The sequence below is a fragment of the Apteryx mantelli genome, chromosome 36 (assembly GCF_036417845.1).
Source record: "Apteryx mantelli isolate bAptMan1 chromosome 36, bAptMan1.hap1, whole genome shotgun sequence".
In the NCBI taxonomy this organism is placed as follows: Eukaryota; Metazoa; Chordata; class Aves; order Apterygiformes; family Apterygidae; genus Apteryx; species Apteryx mantelli.
Window position 1 is genome coordinate 766,387 of NC_090013.1, and position 16,804 is coordinate 783,190.

General features: G+C 68.3%; 1 protein-coding gene across 1 annotated transcript in view; it reads left to right on the forward strand.

The window, feature by feature from the left end:
* Positions 1–4,220: 4,220 nt before the first annotated feature.
* CACNA1A (calcium voltage-gated channel subunit alpha1 A) overlaps positions 4,221–16,804 on the forward strand; it is a 41,189-nt gene continuing 28,605 nt past the window's right edge. Inside the window, 10 exon segments of the mRNA XM_067314556.1 lie at positions 4,221–4,519; positions 9,010–9,115; positions 9,340–9,479; positions 12,259–12,350; positions 12,448–12,600; positions 12,914–13,101; positions 14,419–14,522; positions 14,612–14,727; positions 16,071–16,127; positions 16,358–16,360. Of these exon segments, the coding sequence (XP_067170657.1) occupies positions 4,221–4,519; positions 9,010–9,115; positions 9,340–9,479; positions 12,259–12,350; positions 12,448–12,600; positions 12,914–13,101; positions 14,419–14,522; positions 14,612–14,727; positions 16,071–16,127; positions 16,358–16,360 (1,258 nt within the window).

The window sequence follows — 16,804 nt, forward strand, 5'->3', positions numbered from 1 at the left end:
CCGCGGCCAGCCGGGCTGGCACGGACACACAGACGCACAGACAGACACCTTGGCCATGCACGTGGGGCCGATCGGGCTGTGGGGAGCAGCGTGGGCCCCGGAGGGCCGGGAGCAGCCCAAAACATTGGAATTTTTCATGGGGGAGCTGGGGCATTGAAAGGGGGTGCGGCCCAGTGCGTGGGAATGGCTCAGGAGCACGGGAACGGCTTGGGAGCATGGGAATGGCAGGGGCATGTGGGAATGGCTCGGAAACACGGGGATGGCTGGGGCACGCAGGAACAGCTGGGATGCCCAGGAACAGCTCGGGAGCACGGGAACAGCAGGGGCGCCTGGGAACAGCTCAGGAGTGCGGGAATGGCCAGGGCACCCAGGAATGGCTCAGGAATGCGGGAACAGCTGGAGCGCCCGGGAACAGCTCAGGAGCACAGGAACGGCTCAGGAATGCGGGAATGGCTGGAGCGCCCGGGAACAGCTCGGGAGCACAGGAACAGCTCAGGAAGGCAGGAATGGCTGGAGCACCCGGGAATGGCTCGGGACCGCGGAAACGGCTCGGGAACGTGGGATCGTGACCCCGCGTGGGCCCGCCGGAGCCCCCCCTCCGCCACCCCCCTTTTCAGCCTCATTGCAAACCTCCCGCGGGAAAGGGGACGTGTGGCCGCGGCGCCCGGCTCCGCTTTCCGCTCCGGCCCCGGCTCCGGCCCCGCTATATTTAGGCGGTTTCGGAGCCGCCGGCGCGGGACAAAAGCTTCGCCCCGAACAAAGGGGCCGGTGACGTCAGGGCGAGCGGGAGGCGAGCGCCGCTAACCTATTTTCCCCGCTCCGAGCCGTTCCCGGCGGCCCCGGCACCCGGCCGCCCTCCTCCGGCCCCTCTCCCGCGCCGCCGCTCCAGGCTCCTCGGGGCTTTCGGGCGAAGGCGCGCGGGAGCCCTCGTTAGCCCGGCGCCCGGCCCCGCTGCCCTCGTCAGCCCCGGCGCTCCGAGCGGGAGCCGCGATTTGGGGGGTGGCGGAGGCGCCTGCTGCTGAGCGCCGCGGGCAGATGGAACCGAGGCGCCGGGCGGGCGGCGGCGCCGCTGCCGAGGGCAGTTCCCCCCTTTGGGCGGGTTGATCGGACTTGTGACACCGGGGCCGGCGGCGTAGTTAAATCTCCGGTTAACAGGTTCACGTGCATGTGGTGGTGCGCCGTCCTGTGCACACTCCGGCGTGGGGTTGTGCACGGGGTTGTGCACGCGGTTGATGCGCAGCAGCCGTGTGGTCGTGCACAGCCGCGCGGGTGGTTGTGCACGTCGGCCATGGGGTTGTGCACAGCCACCCGCACAGCTGTGCATGCTGCTCGTGCACGCGCTTGTGCACAGCAGCCGCGAGGCCGTGCGAATGGTGGTGCAGTGCTTGTGCACGGCACCGCGTCATCGCACGCACAGTCGTGCGCGTCAGCCATGCGGTCGTGCACGCGGTCGTGCGTGCGGCCGTGCACAGCACCACGTGGTTGTGCATGCGGTCAGGCGTGCGGCTGCGCACATCAGCCAGGTGGTCGTGCACACAGCTGTGCACAGCACCACGCGGTTGCACACACAGCCATGCATTTGGTCTTGCACGCTGGCCACGTGGTCACGCGGTTACGTGCATGGTCGTGCTCGTGGTCATGCGTGTTGGCCACGCAGTCACACAGTCTTGCATGTGGTCGTGCGTGTGGCCATGCATGTTGCTCTTGCACACAGTCTTGCACGTGATCGTGCATGTGGCCTTGCACATTGACCACGTGGCTGGCACGTGCTCTTGCACACAAGTGCGTGTAGGCTCGTGCCTGCGCTCTTGCACATGAGTGCATGCACACTCGTGCGCGTGGCTGTGCGCGCGCTCTTGCACACAAGTGAGCATGCGCTTGTGCATGTGACCATGCACATGCTCTTGCACACAAGTGCATGCATGCTCATGCACACAGCTGTGTGCGTGCTCTTGCACACCATTGCATGCATGCTCATGCATGTGGCTGTGCGCATGCTCTTGCACACCATTGCATGCACACTCGTGCACATGGCTGTGCGCGCGCTCTTACACACCATTGCATGCACGCTCGTGTACGTGGCTGTGCGCGCGCTCTTGCACACTAGTGAGCATGCACTTGTGCATGTGACCATGTGCGTGCTCTTGCACATGAGTGCATGCATGCTTGTGCACGTGGCTGTGTGCATGCTCTTGCACACCATTGCATGCACGTTCATGCACATGGCTGTGCGCGTGCTCTTGCACACCACTGCATGCACACTCGTGCATGTGGCCGTGCACACGATCTTGCACACGAGTGTGCACACACTCATGCCCACGGCCATGCACACGCTCTTGCAGGTGACAGTGCCCAGCCTCGCACACGCCGGCGCCCCAGTCCTACCCCAGCTTGCCCACCCTCGTGCACGCGCTGGCACCCGGCATGGGACAGCATGGGATGGGACGGGACGGCGCGTGGGCGCCGGGGCCTCGCCGCGGCCCGGGGCAGGATGCGGCCCGCCGCCCGCGCCCCAGCCGCCCGCGTCGCCCGGGCTCTGCCGTCGCCCATTGGCCCCGGCCCATCATGTGCCGAGCGGGGCCGCGGCTCCCCGCCGCTCGGAGCTCGCATCGAATTGATGAGTTGCTGCACATTAGAGCTCAACCTGCCAGTGAATCAGACCTTGTCTTTTTTTTCCTTCCCTTTTTTTTTTTCCTCCCCTCTCCCTCCCTCCCTCCCTCCCTCCCTCCCTCCTCCCCTCCTCCCCTCCTCCCTCCCTCCCTAACACCAGTCTTATTTTAGCTATAACCCAAGAGGAGGAGGAGGTGGAGGAATACAGGGCAGGGGAAAAAAAAAAAATACTAGACATTGCAGCATCCCGGAAAGCCTTATGAGTAGCTGGTGGATGGGACCTACTTCTCCCCGCGCTGGATTTTACAGGATTTCTCTGCTGCATTCAACTCCGAGATGATGCAGAAGTGACACACGCACAGCGCCCGCAGCAGCCCCCCGCGCCCGCCGCAGCCCGCGCCGCGCCGTGCCGTGCCGTGCCGTGCCGCGCCGTGCCGCCAGGCCGCCGGGCCGCGGGCGCCGGCACAGCCAGCCCGCCGCCCCCGCCAGCCCGCCGCAGCGCCGGACCATGCGCGAGTGAAAGCAGAGACCGTGGGCAGGGGGGGGCTTTTTAATTTTTCCTTTTTTCCCCCTTTTTTTTCCCTCCCCCCCTTTTTTTTTAATATATATATATCTATCTATATATATATATCTTGATGCTTTTTTCTCCCCCGTTGCCGCTTCCGGAGGCTGCTTTCGCGGGGGAGGGCGGCGAGAGGGAGTGGGGGGCACTGATTTGAGCCGGGCTTTTTTTTTTCTTTTTTTTTTGGGGGGGGGGGCGGGGGGCTAGATTTTTCCCTCCCCCCCCATCCTCCGGCCAAGCTCACCGGGGCCGAGGGCGGCTGCGGGCGCGGCGGCTGGTGCAGCTCCCCGGTGCCCCCCCCCCCGGCTCCCGGCGAGGTCGGCGCGAGGAATTGGTGCATTCGGGGCTCTCGGGGGCCCCGGGGCCGCGCGCAGCGCCGTGGCCCCCCCTCGCCCGGCTGCTGCATTTGCCTTTTAACACCTCGGTCCCTTCTTCTTCTTCTTCTTCTTTTTTTTTTTTTTCCGCCGCTGGTGCATTGGGGGATTTTTTTTTTTTTTTTTTTGGAATCGCAGCCCTTCCTCCCCCCCCCTCCCCCCCCCCCCGCCGCCGCCGCCGCTCCGGCTCCGCTCCGTGGCTCCCTCGCAAAGGCACCGGCTGCACGGGGAATCGGGGCGCTTGGCGCATTGAGGAGTTCCTCCGGGGTTTTTTTTCCTTCTTTTTTTTTCCCCTTCTTCTCCCTTTTTTTTTTTTTTTTTCCTGGCGGACCCCCCCCTTTTTTTCTCTTTTTTTCCCCTTTTTTTCTTTTTTTTTTCCCCCCTCCCCCGGAGGGGTGCCGCACCGCTCCCGCCGGCTCCCCCCCCCCCGCCGCCGTTCTTCCCCCGGGGGGGGGCGGGGGGAGCTGCCCCCCGGAGAGCGCAGCGATGCCCGCGCTGCCCGCGGCGGCCGCCTGAGCGGCCCCGCCGCCGCCGCCGCTGCCGCCGCCGCCGCCGCCGCCGCCCCCCCCCGCCGCGCCGCCCCCCCCCCGCCGCCGCCGGCCCATGGGATGTGATGAGCTCCGCGCCGGCAGCATCCCCCGCCGCGTAACCCGCGGCCCTTCGCTCTTCGCACGATGGCTCGCTTCGGAGACGAGGTGCCGGCCCGCTACGGGCCGCCGGGAGCCGCGGCGGGCGGCCCCGGGGCGGCGGCGGCGGCGGCGGCGGGCGGCCGGGCGCCGGGGGGCTCCCGCGCCGGCGGCCCCCCCGGAGCGCAGCGGATGTACAAGCAGTCGATGGCCCAGCGCGCCCGCACCATGGCTCTCTACAACCCCATCCCCGTGCGGCAGAACTGCCTCACCGTCAACCGCTCCCTCTTCCTCTTCAGCGAGGACAACGTGGTGAGGAAATACGCCAAAAAGATCACCGAATGGCCATATCCTTGCCTGCGGGGGGGGGGGGGGGAAGGGGGGGTCCTGCTGCATGCCCCCCGCCCTCGCCCCGCGCGTCCCCCCCGGGTGTGGGGGCCCGGCGCTGCTCCGGGGCGGCCGGGCGCCTCCGGCCGTGCTGGGGTCCCAGCGGCCCCGGGGTGCTGGCTGCCTCCGCGCCCCCATCCCGCTCCCGGGGTGCCTGTTCCCACAGGGGGCCGGCTGGGCTCAGGGTGCCCCCAGCTTCATGGGGTCACCGTGATCCCCAGCTGAGCTGCGTTCCCGTGCCCCCATCCTGCTCCCGGGGTGCTCGTTCCCACGGGGGGCCGGCCAGGCTCGGGGTGCCCCCAGCCTCGTGGGGCCACTGTGCCCCTGTCCCGCTTCCAGGCTGCCGGCCGGGCTCAGGGTGCCCCCAGCCTCGTGGGGCCACCGTGATCCCCAGCCGGGCTGCATTCCCGCACCCCTGTCCCACTCCCAGGGTGCTGGCTGGGCTCGGGGTGCCCCCAGCCTCGTGGGGCCACCGTGATCCCCAGCCGGGCTGCGTTCCCACGCCCCTGTCCCGCTCCCGGGGTGCTGACTGGGCTCGGGGTGCCCCCAGCCTCGTGGGGCCACCATGACCCCTGGCTGGCTCCGTTCCCACGCCCCCATCCCGCTCTCCAGGTGACCATTCCCACGGGGGGCCAGCCAGGCTCAGGGTGCCCCCAGCCTCGTGAGACCACCGTGACCCCAACCAGGCTGCTTTCCCATGTCCCGTTCCCATTCCCGGGGTGCTGGCCAGGCTCGGGGTGTCCCCAGCCTCACCAAGGCCACTGCAACCCCCATCCGGGCTGCGTTCCCATGCCCTGGTCCCACTCCCGGAGTGCCCGTTCCTGCAGGGTGCTGGTCAGGCTCAAAGTGCCGGCCGGGCTCGGGGTGCCCCCAGCCTCACCGAGGGCACTGTGACCCCTGTCCAGGCTTCATTCCCGTGCCCTGCTCCCATTCCTGGGGTGCCAGCTGGGCTCGGGATGCCCTCAGCTTCATGGGGCCACCATGGCCCCTGTCCAGACTGCGTTCCCGTGCCCTGGTCCCATTCCTGGGGTGCCCATTCCCACGGGGGGCCAGCCAGGCTCGGGGTGCCCCCAGCTTCACGGGGCCACCGTGTCCCCCCCCGGCCGGGAGCGGAGCCACCTGGGCCACACCAGGGAGAGGCAATTTTGGAGAGCAGCCCGGCACCGCGCCGGCCCCGACGGCTCGGAGCCATCTCCGGGCATCGCCGCGAGGCCTCTGCCACGGAAGCGGCTCTGTCTGCCGCGGCGCGACCCGGAGGCGGCGGCTGCTCCGTCCCCAGCTCGACTCGGGTATGTAGCGTCCGTTCGCACGCCGGGACGTTCCCCCGTGCCGCTTCGCCCCAAAGCTGCCGGCCAGCGGAGAGGTGTCGGAGCGCTGGGAAGGCAGCGCCTTGCCGGGAAAGGGCCGGCTTTTTGGCGGCGGGGGCCGGGAGGGCCGGGAATGCCGCGTGGCCTCAAGCGGGGACCGCGGCGTGGCCCGAGGTGTTGTGTGCCGGCCGGCGCAGCTCCTGACCGGCCTTGCCGTGTGCCGGAGCCTCCCAGCGACTTCTTGGAAATTCGGGCGGGTTTGGACAGTCATCGCCGCGAGCTGCCCGACTGGGCATGTGCGCTGCAGCGCTCCGATGCTATGGCAATGGGCGGCGGAGGGATGAGGCCGGTGCAGACGAGCGACGTCGGCCCGGCTCCGGCCTCTCCCCGCCCGGGGCTGCCAGAGCCGGGCGGACGGACAGACAGACACCCCGGTGAGGGGACGGACCCCGTGCATGGCGCTGGGGTGGCGGGGGGGGATTTTTGCTGTGGTGCAGCTGGGCGATAGGGAACCTGGAGGCTCCCAGTGCCACTTTCCCGGGATGCCGATCCCCACGCAGTGCCCCGGTGCCGGGATGCTGCCCGGCTCGCGCGGCAGTCGCCTCCGCACCCCATCCCGGGGGGCTCCCATGCTCCCCCTCCCCGCGCGGAGCCGCGGCGCCGTTTCCCCCCCCCCGGCACCAAAATGCACCAAAAGCTGCCGGGAAGCGGTGGGGTGAGAGAGCCGGGAGGCGGCTCCCAGCTTCCCGGCGCTGCTCCGGAGGCTCCGCAGCCGCCCAGCTGCAGCCGGGTAAAACAAGGACAGCGGCGTTGCCGGCGGGCTCGCGTGCGGCAGCGGCAGCGGAGGCGCCGGAGCCGGGCCGGGTCGCGGCGGCCGCTTCGCCCGCATCGGACGGGCGCGTGCCGGGGGCTGCGCTGCCGACGCCGGCCGCAAACGGCCCCAGGGGGCCGCGGCTCCGGCTCGGCCGCCGCCTCCGAAGCCTCCGCTCTCCGGGTCCGCGCGGGCGACCGCAACGGGGGCAGATGGCAGCGAGCGGCTCGGAGCCTCCGGCCCCCCGAGGGCTCGTTTTTGGGGGGGTTTTCCCAGACCCCCCGCTCCGCAGCGCCTCGCTGTGCCCGCAGCAGGAGCAGGTGACAGATGTCACCTCCATGTCCCCCCGCTCCCCGCCGGGTTTCCCGGTCATTCTGCAGCGGGGCCGGGCCGAACCCCCCGGGATCGGGAGCTGCCTCTGCCGCCCGGTTCCACCCCCGCCCCCCCCGGTCGAGGAGGTGCAGTTGGAAAAGCGCCTGGGAGCGTTGCTGCAGCTTTCGGCTTTCGCGAGACCTCGTTTGGGGAGATTCGGGCCAAATCGGAGCGGCTGCTGCCCGGGACACTGCTCGGGCTTCCGGGCGAAGCCGCGGCGGCACGGCCTTGGGGCGGCACGTGGCAGCGGGGGGACGGAATCGGGGCTAGGAGGAGTGAACGGATGGACAGATGGACGAGTGGCAGGCAGGGGCTGCTGTGCCGGCTGGGCTTTGTGTGCCCGTGCCTCAGTTTACCCACCTGGGTAATGGGCTACGTCGCACGCTGCTGGCAGGGCTGGAGGCGAGCGTTTCCCTCCGGGAAGCCCTGGGAGCCTCCGGTGAGGATGGTCGGCCTGGACCCGTGTGGGGGCTGCTGCCCCCAGCCCCACCGGCCCCCAAGGCCGCGCCGAGCTCCGGGCATTTGCGGATGGAGAGGAGCCATGACGGATAGTCGAGGTGTGCCGGATAGCAGAGGTGTTCCGGATAGCCAAGGCATGCTGGATAGCCAAGGCGTGCCGGATAGCTGTGCCGGAGAGCCGAGATGTGCTCCCAGATAGCTGAGATGTGCTGCGGGATACCCGAGGTGTGCCGGATAGCTGAAGTGTGCCAGATAGCCAAGCTGTGCCGGAAAGCTGTGCCGGATAGCCGAGCTGGATAGCTGAGCTGGATAGCTGGCTTGCCGGATAGCTGCGCTGTGCCAGATAGCCGAGGTGTGCCAGATATCTGAGCTGGATAACCGAGGCGTGCCGGAGAGCCAAGGCATGCTGCATAGCCGAGCCGTGCCGGATAGCTGAGCCGTGCTGGATAGCAGAGGCGTGCCAGGGATCCGAGCTGGATAACCGAGCCGTGCTGGATAGCCGAGCCGTGCAGCACAGCCAGGCCGTGCCGGACAGCCGAGCTGCTCCTGGGCGAAACGGGCATCGCTGGCGCCGGGGGGGGGTTTTGCTGGCAGAAAGCAAACTGCGAAGCAAAGCGGTGGCGAGCGTCGCCCGCCGGCCCCAGGCCAGCGCATCCCGGCGTTTTCCCCGCTCCGGATGGGTTGGAGCCGCCCGCTCTGCCGGCAGAAGGGGCAGATGGGTGGCAAAACGCCGGATTAGGCCTGGACAAGCCGGCTGTGCCAGACCATGCCAGGCCCCAGCGGGTTTTGCCTCCCTCCCGAGCTCTCCTTTGCGCACCACCCGGGCAGAGGGATTTTTAGGAGCGGGTCGAGCTCCCGCAGCTTCCGGCGCGGGCGCCGTCCCGGGTCGCCAGCGTCCGCTCGGAAACGGCAAGCGCAGCTCCGCGCCCAGCGCGTGCCGACGTCGCCCGGCCGCTCCGGAGGCCCCCGGCTGCGTGGGGGCCCGTCCCGCCCGGATCCGCCGCCGGCATCGGCATCGCGCCACCCACTGTGCTCCAGCCCCGGGGTCGCCGTTGGCCGGGAGCATCCCGGCTTCCCCGCGCCGCCCCCTCCGCGGCTGCTCCCGGCTGCGCGGCGTCTCGGCGGGTCGCGCCACGACCGAGGCGCTTTGATCTCGGCCGGGCTCCTCCGGGCGAGCGGCTTGGTGCTGGCTGCCGCCTTTGATGGGGGATTAATGAGGCGGGGAGGCGGCGGGCTGCCCCCGCTGCCGGGAGCCGCTGCCCCCCGCTGCCGCCGCCGCCGCCGCCGCTCGCGGCATCCCGGCCCGGACGCCTGGGTCCCTGGCGCCGCTCGGCACCGCTCGGCACCGCCAGCCCGTCGCCCGCGCCGCCTCGTGCCTCGGTTTCCCCACGTGGCCTGGCGAGGCGCGGAGGGGGCCGGGCGCCGGCGGGACCCCGGCACGGCACCTTTGCCCCGGCGCGGGCTCAGCGCCGCGGTCGCTTTTTCCTTGACTCGGCCGCACTCCTTTTGAATACATGATTTTAGCCACCATCATCGCCAACTGCATCGTCCTGGCGCTGGAGCAGCACCTGCCCGACGAGGACAAGACCCCCATGTCGGAGCGGCTGGTGAGCGCCCGGCAGCGCCGCGGGGGCCGCCGCGCCCCCCCCCCCCGCTCCCCCCCCTTCCCCCCCCCGGAGCCGCCTGTGTCCCAGATTCCTCCGTGCCGGCAATCTGGGCCAGGCGGGGAGCGGCGGCCGCCCCCGTTGCGCGCGGTGCCGGCGGTGCCGGAGCTGGGGGGGGACACGGGGCCGCCCCCTCGCCCTCACGCCGCTCTCCGTCCCCCCCCCAGGACGACACGGAGCCCTACTTCATCGGCATCTTCTGCTTCGAGGCGGGCATCAAGATCATCGCGCTGGGCTTCGCCTTCCACAAAGGCTCCTACCTGCGCAACGGCTGGAACGTCATGGACTTCGTGGTCGTCCTCACCGGGTGAGCGGCCCCGCGCGGCCCCCGCTGCCCGCCGCCCTGCCCGGACGCCTGGGCCCGCCCGGCTCTCGCGCTGCTGCTGGCCCGGGCCACGTCCCTCCCTGCCTCAGTTTCCCCTTCTCCCCCAGAGGATCAGCCCAGGAGGATGCAAGCGCTGGCTGCCGGCGTGGGGCGGCCTGGTGCAGGATGTGCATGCGTGTGCATGCGTGTGCATGTGTGTGCATGCACGTGCATGCATGTGTGCATGTACGCATCGCCGTGCCAGGCACGGGCTGCACACACTCGCACCCGCGCGTGCGACGGAGCCGTGCGCGTGCCCCCCACGAGGCACGCAAGCTCGGTGCCCACGGGCAGCCCTGCGTGCCGCAGACCGCCGCGCGTTCGCCTGCGTGCCGCGCACGTGCCAGCCGGCGCCGCGGAGCCCCGGGCGCACGCTCACTTGCTCGCTCGCTCAGCGAGACGGTAATTGCTGCCTTGCCGTTCCTGGCCTGCGCGCCGGGGCTCTGCCGCCGGGAGCAAGTGCCTCTTAACGCTGTCACAATATTTCCCTGTGCCACCGCCTCCAGCTCCCCGGCCCGGAGCCCGGCGGCATCCCGACAGCATCCCGCTGTTCCCCAGAGCAGGCTCGGCCCCCAGCCCTGGCCTCCCCCCCCCCCCCCCCCGCCCCAATCACTGCTGCATTTCAGGCTTTCACCCTCCCGCGGGGGAGCAGGTGGGGAAACTGAGGCAGGCAGCAGCAGAGGCCAGGCCTTTGCCTCCCGCATCGCCTTCGAGCGCTCGGGGCGGATCCTCAGGCACTTTCTACTGCTGCTCCGAAGGGATGCAGCGCCTAACGCCTCCATCCTGTGCCCCGCACCCTGCACCCATCTCCTGCACCCTGCATCCTTTGCCCTGCACCCTGCACCATCCCTGCTGCTCTCTGCGGCTTGTACCTGCACCACATACCCATGCCCTGCGCCTTGCACCCTGCGCCTTGCGCCCTGTGCCCCATGCTGTGCACCCTACACCTTGCACCCTGAGTCTTGCACGCTGCCCTGGGCCGTGCATCCTGCACCCTGCACCCTGCTCTCTCGTGCCCTGCACCGCTGTCCCCCGTGCCGTGCACGCTGCATCCAGCACCCGGCACCTTGTGGCCTGCATCGCACACCCTGCGCATTGCACCCTGCACCATGCGCACAGCGCTCTGCACCTTGCACCCTGCGCATTGCACCCTGCACCATGCGCACAGCGCTCTGCACCTTGCACCCTGCACCCTGCGCATTGCACCTTGCACCTTGCACCTTGCACCCTGCACCATGCACCTTGCACCCTGCACCCAGGCAGCCCCATCGCAGGGGTGCAGCCCCGTCCCAGCCGGCCCCACGGCCCCCCTGGGTGCCCCCGTTGCAGGCAGCCCCGGTGGGCCAGGGCTCCCTCCCTCCCTCCCCCCCCCCCCCGCCCTGCACAGATTGTATCAATGAGCCGGGCTGTTGCCACGGCGACGGGCATGAATGAACACGGAGGGTAACCGTGGCGACTGTGAATGGGAACGGCCGGTTGCCATGGAGACCGGGCGATGGGAAGGGACCCTCTGGCGTGGCGCAGGACCAGCGGGGGGGGGGGGGGGGGGGCCGGGGCAGCTCGGCTGCTCCCGGACGCCTGGGCCCCCTCCGCCGGCGGTCCCCAGGTGCCGGGGCCCACGGGTGCCCCGGCAGCACCCATGGGTGCCCTGGTGCCCCCCGTAATTCAGCTTTTGCCTGTCATGCGCAAGAGCCGGAGCCACCGATGGGCTAAAGACACCTGGGCTCGCTCCGCCACCACCGTGGCCACCGTGGTGGCACGGTCCATGGGGACCTGGGGACGGGCTGGGACGTGGTGGCCCATAGGGGATGCATGGCCACGCTGGGACGTGGTGGTTGACAGGGACATGTGGCTGGGCTGGGACATGGTGGTCCACAGAGATGCGTGGCCAGGCTGGGACATGGTGGCCCATAGGGGACACATGGCCAGGCTGGGATGTGGTGGCCCTAGGGACGCCTGGCTGGGCTGGGATGTGGTGGCCCGCGGAGATGCGTGGCCAGGCTATGACATGGTGGCCCACAGGACACATGGCCAGGCTGGGACATGGTGGCTTGTGGGGGACATGTGGTCGGCTTGGGACATGTTGACCCACAAGGATGTGTGGCCGGGCTGGGATGTGGTGGCCTGTGAGGAGGCATGGCCAGCCTGGGACATGGTGGCCCATAGGGGATGTGTGGCTAGGCTGGGACGTGGTGGCTTGTGGGAGGTGTGTGCCTGGGGTGGGATGTGGTGGCCCATGGGGATGCATGGCCGGGTTGGGACGTGGTGGCTCTTGGTGGCCATGGTAGGATGACCCATGGTGGACATACAGCCAGATTGGGACATGGTGGCTCTTGGTGGCCATGGTGGTATGGCCCATGGTGGACATACGGCCAGATTGGGACATGGTGGCTCTTGGTGGCCATGGTAGGATGGCCCATGGTGGACATAGGGCCAGACTGGGACATGGTGGCTCTTGGTGGCCATGGTAGGATGGCCCACGGTGGACATACGGCCAGATTGGGACACGGTGACTCTTGGTGGCCATGGCGGCATGGCCCATGGTGGACATACGGCCAGACTGGGATGTGGTGGTTCTTGGTGGCCATGGTGGCATGGCCCATGGTGGACATACGGCCAGACTGGGATGTGGTGGTTCTTGATGGCCATGGTGGCATGGCCCATGGTGGACATACGGCCACCTTGCCCGCGTGCCTGACCCCGCTCCTCTCCCGCCCTGCAGCATCCTGGCCACGGTGGGCTCCCAGTTCGACCTGCGGACGCTGCGGGCCGTCCGCGTGCTCCGGCCGCTCAAGCTGGTCTCGGGGATCCCAAGTGAGTGCGCCCCCCCGGCAGCGGCGGCGGTGACGTCCCCGCGTCCCTGCGTCCCCACGTGCCCGCCGCTGCCTCACCCACCGCTCGCCCCGGCCAGGTTTACAAGTCGTCCTCAAGTCCATCATGAAGGCGATGATCCCCCTGCTGCAGATCGGCCTCCTCCTCTTTTTCGCGATCCTCATTTTCGCCATCATCGGATTGGAGTTTTATATGGGCAAATTCCACACCACCTGCTTTGACCTGGTCACGGGTGGGTGCCGGCGCCCGCGCTGCCCCCGCGCCCTGCCCGCCGCTCCGGTGCCGCTCCGGTGCCGCTCCGGCAGAGCCGGCTCCTTCCCGCCCCCCCCCCACCCCCTTCTCCCTGGGCCCGTGGCCCGCGCTCGATATGGAACGGCCTAATTAGTCCTCTGCCCCGGCGGAGCTGCCGCTAATTGCGGGGGGGGGAGGGGGGGGGATGCATCCCGCCGTGCCGCATCCCGCCGGCTGCTCCGGGGCTCCCGCGGCCCTCGGGGTGCAGCGGGGTGGGGGGGGACGAGCCCCGACGCGGCGCCCGCTGCCCGCAGACGAGATCAAGGTGGAAGTTCCTTGCGGGACGGACGAGCCGGCCCGGATCTGCCCCAACGGCACCAAGTGCAAGAAGTACTGGGAAGGGCCGAATTACGGGATCACGCAGTTCGACAACATCCTCTTCGCCGTGCTGACTGTCTTCCAGTGCATCACCATGGAAGGGTGGACCGACCTCCTTTATTATGTGAGTCCCCCCACCACCCCCCCCCCCCGGGCAGCGGGAGCCGGCGGGCCCAGGCGTCCGGGCCCCCCCCCCACCCCCCCCCTTTCCCCAGCTCCGTCACCGGGGCGGGCGGCACGCGGCCGGGCACGTGCGGCACCGCGGCGTTTTGCCGACTCAGGGAAAAGGCGGCAGCGCTCCGGAGGAGCCGGGCTCCTTGCCCGCTCACTGCCGTCCTCCCCGCCGCTCGGCAGCCCCGGCGCCCCGGGATGGGGCGGGAGGGAGCCGCGCTGGCCTGGGGCTGCGCGCCAGCGATCGCGGCCCGCGCTCGGAGCGGGAAAACGGGGAGAAAAGGGGTAGAAACTGTCAATTCCTGAAGGCGAGAGAGGGATTGCAAAGGCAGGGATCGCAAAGAGGAATTGCAAAGAGAGGCATTGCCAAGGGAAGGATTGCAAAGAGGAATTGCAAGGAGAGGGATCACAAGGAGAGGGATTGGGAAGAGGGACTGCAAAGGGAGGAATTGCAAAGGGAGGAATTGCAAGGAGAGGGACTGCAAAGAGGAATTGCAAAGGGAGGGATCGCGAAGAGGAATTGCAAGGAGAGGGATCACAAGGAGAGGGGTTGAGAAGAGGGATTGCAAAGAGGGATTGCAAAGGGAGGGATTGCAAGCAGAGGGATTGCAAAGAGGAATCGCAAGGAGAGGGATTGCGAAGTGGAATGGCAAAAGGAGGGATTGCAAAGGGAAGGATTGCTGGAAAGCAGGAGAAAAAAGGCCACCAGCTAGGCAGGAGCCCCGCACGGGGCGCCCGGGTTCCCCATCGGACGCCGGGGCCGCGGCTTGTCCCGTTCCATCTCCGCGGCCGGCAGCTCCGGGGCTGGGCGCCGGCGGCTCGGGGAGCGGGCGAGGACGTGGGGGCCGCATTCGGCTCCCGCAGCCGCCGGAGCCGTTGCCTCGCTGCGGTGCTTTGTTCCCGCCTATATTTAGCAGGCAGAAAAATGGGGCCGGGGAAGCTTTAGCCACTCGCGTGCTTGCAAAGAGGCCGCCAGGGGAGAGAGCCGTTAGCGCCGGGCCCGGAGCTGCCCCGCGGCCACGGCCGCATGCGGGAGGGGGACGGAGAAAGACCTGCCCCCCCCCCCGCCTTCCCCCGGCATCCTTCCCTGGGGGGGGGGGGCAGTGCCGCCCGGACGCCTGGGCCCAGGCCTGGCCGCCTGCAAAGAGGGAAACGCCCGGGGGGCTCTGCAACATCCTGGGCTGAGCCCCGGCAAACTCAGTGCACTGGTGCAGCAAACACTCAGGCCTCTCATTCTCTCCCTTCTCCCACCCCCCTTCCCCGGCTGCAGAGCAACGATGCCTCAGGGAACACTTGGAACTGGCTGTACTTCATCCCCCTCATCATCATCGGCTCCTTTTTTATGCTGAACCTAGTGCTGGGGGTGCTGTCCGGGTAAGCGCCGCAGGCGGACAGATGGATGGACGGATGGGGGTCCCGCGTCCCCCCGGGCGCCGGCGCTGACGCCCGGCCTGTCCCGGCAGGGAGTTCGCCAAAGAGAGGGAGCGGGTGGAGAACCGCCGGGCCTTCCTGAAGCTGCGGCGGCAGCAGCAGATCGAGCGCGAGCTCAACGGCTACATGGAGTGGATCTCCAAAGCGGGTGAGGGCTTCGCGCCGCCCGGCCCCGGGCACGTGCCGGGAGCGTGCCGGAGATGTGCTGGCCATGCCGGCATGAATCCTCTCTGCGCTGCATCCCCTCCACACCGCATCCCTTCCACAGCTGCATCCCCTCCATCCGCTCTGCAGCTGCATCCCCTCTGCAGCTGCATCCTCTCTGCAGCTGCATCCCCTCCGTCTGCTCCACAGCTGCACCCCCTGCGCAGCTGCGTCTCCTGCGCAGCTGCATCCCCTCCATCCCCTCTGCTCTGCATCCTCTCATTGCTGCATCCCCTCCGCATTGCATCCCCTCCATCCTGCATCCCCTCCACGCTGCATCCCCTCCATTCTGCATCCCCTCCATCCCCTCCATGCTGCATCCCCTCCATCCCCTCCATGCTGCATCCCCTGCATCCCCTTCGTCCTGCATCCCTTCCATGGTTGCATCCACTCCATCCCCTCTGCGCTGCATCCTCTCATTGCTGCATCCCCTCCGCATTGCATCCCCTCCATCCCCTCCATGATGCCTCCCCTCCACGCTACATCCCCTCCATCCTGCATCCCTTCCATGGTTGCATCCACTCCTTCCCCTCTGCGCTGCATCCTCTCATTGCTGCATACCCTCCATCCCCTCCATGCTTCATCCCCTCCATCCTGCAACCCCTGCATCCCCTCCATCCTGCATCCCCTGCATCCCCTCCATCCCGCATCCCCTCCGCGTTGCATCCCCTCCATCCCCTCCATGCTGCATCCCCTCCATGCTGCATCCCCTCCATCCTGCATCTCCTCCAGCCACTCCATCCTGCATCCCCTCCATGCTGTATCCCCTGCATCCCACATCCCCTCCATCCCGCATCCCCTCCGCGTTGCATCCCCTCCATTCCCTCCATCCTGCATCCCCTCCATCCCCTCCATGCTGCATCCCCTCCATCCCCTCCATGCTGCATCCCCTGCATCCCCTTCGTCCTGCATCCCTTCCATGGTTGCATCCACTCCATCCCCTCTGCGCTGCATCCTCTCATTGCTGCATCCCCTCCGCATTGCATCCCCTCCATCCCCTCCATCCTGCATCTCCTCCATGCTGCATCCCCTCCATCCCCTCCATGCTGTATCCCCTCCATCCCACATCCCCTCCGCGTTGCATCCCCTCCATTCCCTCCATCCCGCATCCCCTCCGCACTGCATCCCCTCCACGGCGGCCGGTGCTCCCCGGGCACCGCGGCCCTCGGCCAAGCGCTGCCGCGATGCAGCTTGGCCCCGCCGCCCCGGCTCCTCCGCGGAGGCTTCCCCGGCCGCCCCGGCCATCTGGTGCCGTGGCCTAGATTCACGCGGGCGCTTTTCCCCCAGAAGAAGTGATCCTGGCAGAGGACGACGCCGAGGGAGAGCAGAGACACCCCTTCGATGGTAAGTGCCCTGCCCCGGGACGCCCCCCCCGGCGCCGGCTCGGCGGCACGCGGCTCCCGCTAGCCACGAGCGGGGGGGGTTATAGCCACGAGCCGGGGGGGTTTATAGTCCGAGCCGGGGGGGTTTATAGCCCCGAGCTGGAGGGTTTTATAGCCCAAACTAAGGATTTTATAGCCCAAGTTGGGTGGTCTTATAGCCCTGAGCTGGGGGGTTTTATGGACCCGAGCAAGGGGGTTTTATAGCCCAAACCAAGGGCTTTATAGCCCCGAGCTGGAGGGTTTATAGCCACAAGCCAGGGGGGTTTATAGCCCAAGCTGGGGGGCCTTATAGCCACGAACCAGGGGGGTTTATAGCCCAAACCAAGGGTTTTACAGCCCTGAGCCAGGGGGTTTATAGCCTTATCCCAGGGGTTTATAGCCATGAGCGGGGGGGGGGGGGAGGGTTATAGCCCAAACCAAGGGGTTTTTTAACCCTGAGGTGGGGGGTTTTATAGCACCAAGCCTGAGGGTTTTATAGCCTGAGCTGGGGGGTTTATAGCCTTATCTGGGGGTTTATAGCCTTATCTGGGGGTTTATAACCCCGAGCTGGGGGGTTTATAGCCCCGAGCTGGGGGGTTTATAGCCTTATCTGGGGGTTTATAGCCCCAAGCCAGGGGGTTTATAACCCCAAGCTGGGGG